Source organism: Monopterus albus, unplaced genomic scaffold (assembly GCF_001952655.1).
Source record: "Monopterus albus unplaced genomic scaffold, M_albus_1.0 scaffold5.1, whole genome shotgun sequence".
Lineage (NCBI taxonomy): Eukaryota > Metazoa > Chordata > Actinopteri > Synbranchiformes > Synbranchidae > Monopterus > Monopterus albus.
Window position 1 is genome coordinate 3543150 of NW_018127885.1, and position 2632 is coordinate 3545781.

General features: G+C 39.9%; 1 protein-coding gene across 1 annotated transcript in view; it reads right to left on the reverse strand.

Moving 5' to 3' along the window:
• rcn2 (reticulocalbin 2) overlaps positions 1–1810 on the reverse strand; it is a 2820-nt gene extending 1010 nt beyond the window's left edge. Inside the window, exons 1-7 of the mRNA XM_020613926.1 lie at positions 1723–1810; positions 1135–1275; positions 928–1030; positions 638–834; positions 445–558; positions 245–338; positions 5–127 (exon numbers count right to left, since the gene is read on the reverse strand). Coding sequence (XP_020469582.1) covers positions 5–127; positions 245–338; positions 445–558; positions 638–834; positions 928–1030; positions 1135–1275 — 772 coding nt within the window. The 5' untranslated portion in view covers positions 1723–1810. The remainder of the gene's footprint in view (positions 1–4; positions 128–244; positions 339–444; positions 559–637; positions 835–927; positions 1031–1134; positions 1276–1722) is intronic.
• Positions 1811–2632: the final 822 nt, after the last annotated feature.

Consider the following 2632-nt stretch of genomic DNA (forward strand, 5'->3'; position numbering starts at 1 on the left):
GAACCGTAGCTGTTAGGCGCAACCCAGCGTAGCTGCTCTTCTCGATTCAACTTTCCATCCTTGTCTTGGTCATAGAGGTCTTTAAATCGCACTGTTTCTTCTATTTCCCATTGTGAAGGGGAATCCTCTGATGAAAAAAGTAGTTAATGATGAAGTGGATGAAAAGTGAGCTTAGCAGAGTAAACTAACAACAAATATATTCTCTGTTTTGAACTAATCTCTGTAATATTTTCACATTCCTTACCATCACCGCGAACATCGCCAATAAATTCGCTCAGACTGATGAATTCATCTTTATCTGTGTCGTATTCACTCAACACATCTTCAATGGCAAAATCCTTTCAGAAAAAAAGTAAAACAAACTGTAACATGAAATAAAAATGTCATTCTTACAGTAGGTGGAAGAATGCATTAACAAGTCAGGGTTAGCACAAGTCGTCTTACAGCCATGTGATCCACTTCAGATGGGTGGCTGAAGGCAAGAAACTCTGTCACATTAAGGCCAGGTGTGCCGTCCACATCAGCAAAGTCAAAACGCCTCCTCTCCTTCAGATGGAGCTAATTGGAGATATGAGCCCATGTTAAATTAAGCTGTGGTATGATGTGATTATTGACAGGACAATAAAAGTATGCTTACGTGTCTGAGAGACTCTTGCTCTGGATCCTCCAAAACAGTACCGTCATCAAAATCAAAGAACTGGCCATAGGCAACCATGTTGTATTCCTCCCATGTTACAACACCGTCTTTGTCAGTGTCATATTCAGGGAACCGCTCCTCTGCATCATCCAGGGCATATTTTCTGTAGACTTGTTGAATCCACAAAGTGATCTCTTCTGTGGGAAGGAAAAAACAGAGCAGGCTGGGTGTGACCTTTAATTATTTCTGTTTATCTCTGCTTTCTTTCCAGACACATACAGTAAAGTCACCTGCACTCAGTAGATTGTCAGCATTTGTATCTATTTTCTTTACAATCTCCATAATCTTTTTTCTCTGTTCTGCTGGGCTGAGTTTTTTTAGCTCCCCGGTGTCCTGAAAGTACATAAAATAAGCAGAGCAAAGGGTGAGCACGTGATGAATGCAGAGTAGAAATTGGGCTGAAGAGTATAAGAAAATGAGTTCAAATATTTAGCAACCTCATCTCCCAGCAGGACATTCATGTCGTGTTCAGGGTTGTGCTGTTGGCCAATATAATGATCTTCATGCAGATGTTTCTGAGAGCTTTGTCCAAGTTCAAACTGGAGTAAAAGCAATACCAGTAATACAGAGGATGCCATCTGTTGAAAAGCAGGGTTAATTATTAGAAAAATAAAAAACAACATTTCACAGTAGGGTTAGACTAGTTGGTTAACTGAAAACTCAAATTTCCAGGGGAAAACAAAAGTCTGAAATGCAACTGCGCGACCTTGTGGCCAGTTGGTGGAGGTTCAGTCACTTTTTATATGTACTCGATCGTTCTGCAAGCCTGCTAAATCTACAAGGAACTACTCCTTCTGAGAGAAAGAAGGGTCTGGTAGAAATGGGCTTACTGGTTCTTGTTTAGGCCTAGTTATAATTGATTCCTGTTTATATCGAATGTAAATGAGAGAGAGAGAATGAGACAGACAAGCAGAGAATCGAGGGCAAAACTAACAACGTGAGCCAAAATAAACAGACGCAGCTTAAATCAACGCAAACAAACCTGGTAGACAATGACAAACAACGTCCACGGAAGACAGTATTACCTTTGAAGTTGGCCAATGTCATTCACTCTAGCAGAAAGATGCACTTCCGATCACAAATTTCAAAATAAATGGCGTATCAGTCTGGTCTATGTCAAACTACAATTCAAACTAATACGTGTAAACCCAGGGTTATCTGCGATGTCAGGCATACCAGGCTGACAAAATAACATGGATACAAATCAATAAGACGTATACACAGAAGCTTTCATATAAGAAAACGGAGCTCAAGCACTGTGTTAGATATTTTTAGTCAGATAGAAATTGGATAGATACTTTATGTATTAGAAATGTTTAGTGGAGATAGGATGTCTAGTTAGACTGTTAAATGCTTAGTCATGCTCATGAGTTTCTACAGGGTACATCTGGTCAAGGATAACTAGAGAGAAGAGTTGATGACTGTCAGCAGACAGGGTGTTTAATATTATTATTATGACGTGTAAAACTGTAGCCTTAGCCATAATATGTTCTTATGTTTAAGTCACGACATGTACTAGAGGTCGTGAGAATGTTTTTAGCTACACACCACTTAATCAACAGACACACACACGTTGATTTGCTTCATGTTTTGACTACTGCTATGGCCAGCTGCAAAGCTGGTAACAGAGACATCTCGGTTGACGTTTCTGTGTAGTATGGGGCTAGCCCAACCGAGGGGATATAATGTATAGGCCTGGTGGGTTCAGGGTCTTTCATCTTACATCTGCCTGCGTGCATGTTGGAGGTGCAAGATACCTGAGCGTGTAATGTTAATTTTACCTGTGATCCTTTGAATAAATCAGCACTGTTTTGAAGTTACTTGGACTGTCTCGTCTCTCAGAGTTAGCAATGGTAAGAAGAACCAAATAATCTTACAACTGTATAATGTGAAGAATGTTAGAATTGGATTTCAGGAGTTGCAGTTGTTTTATTT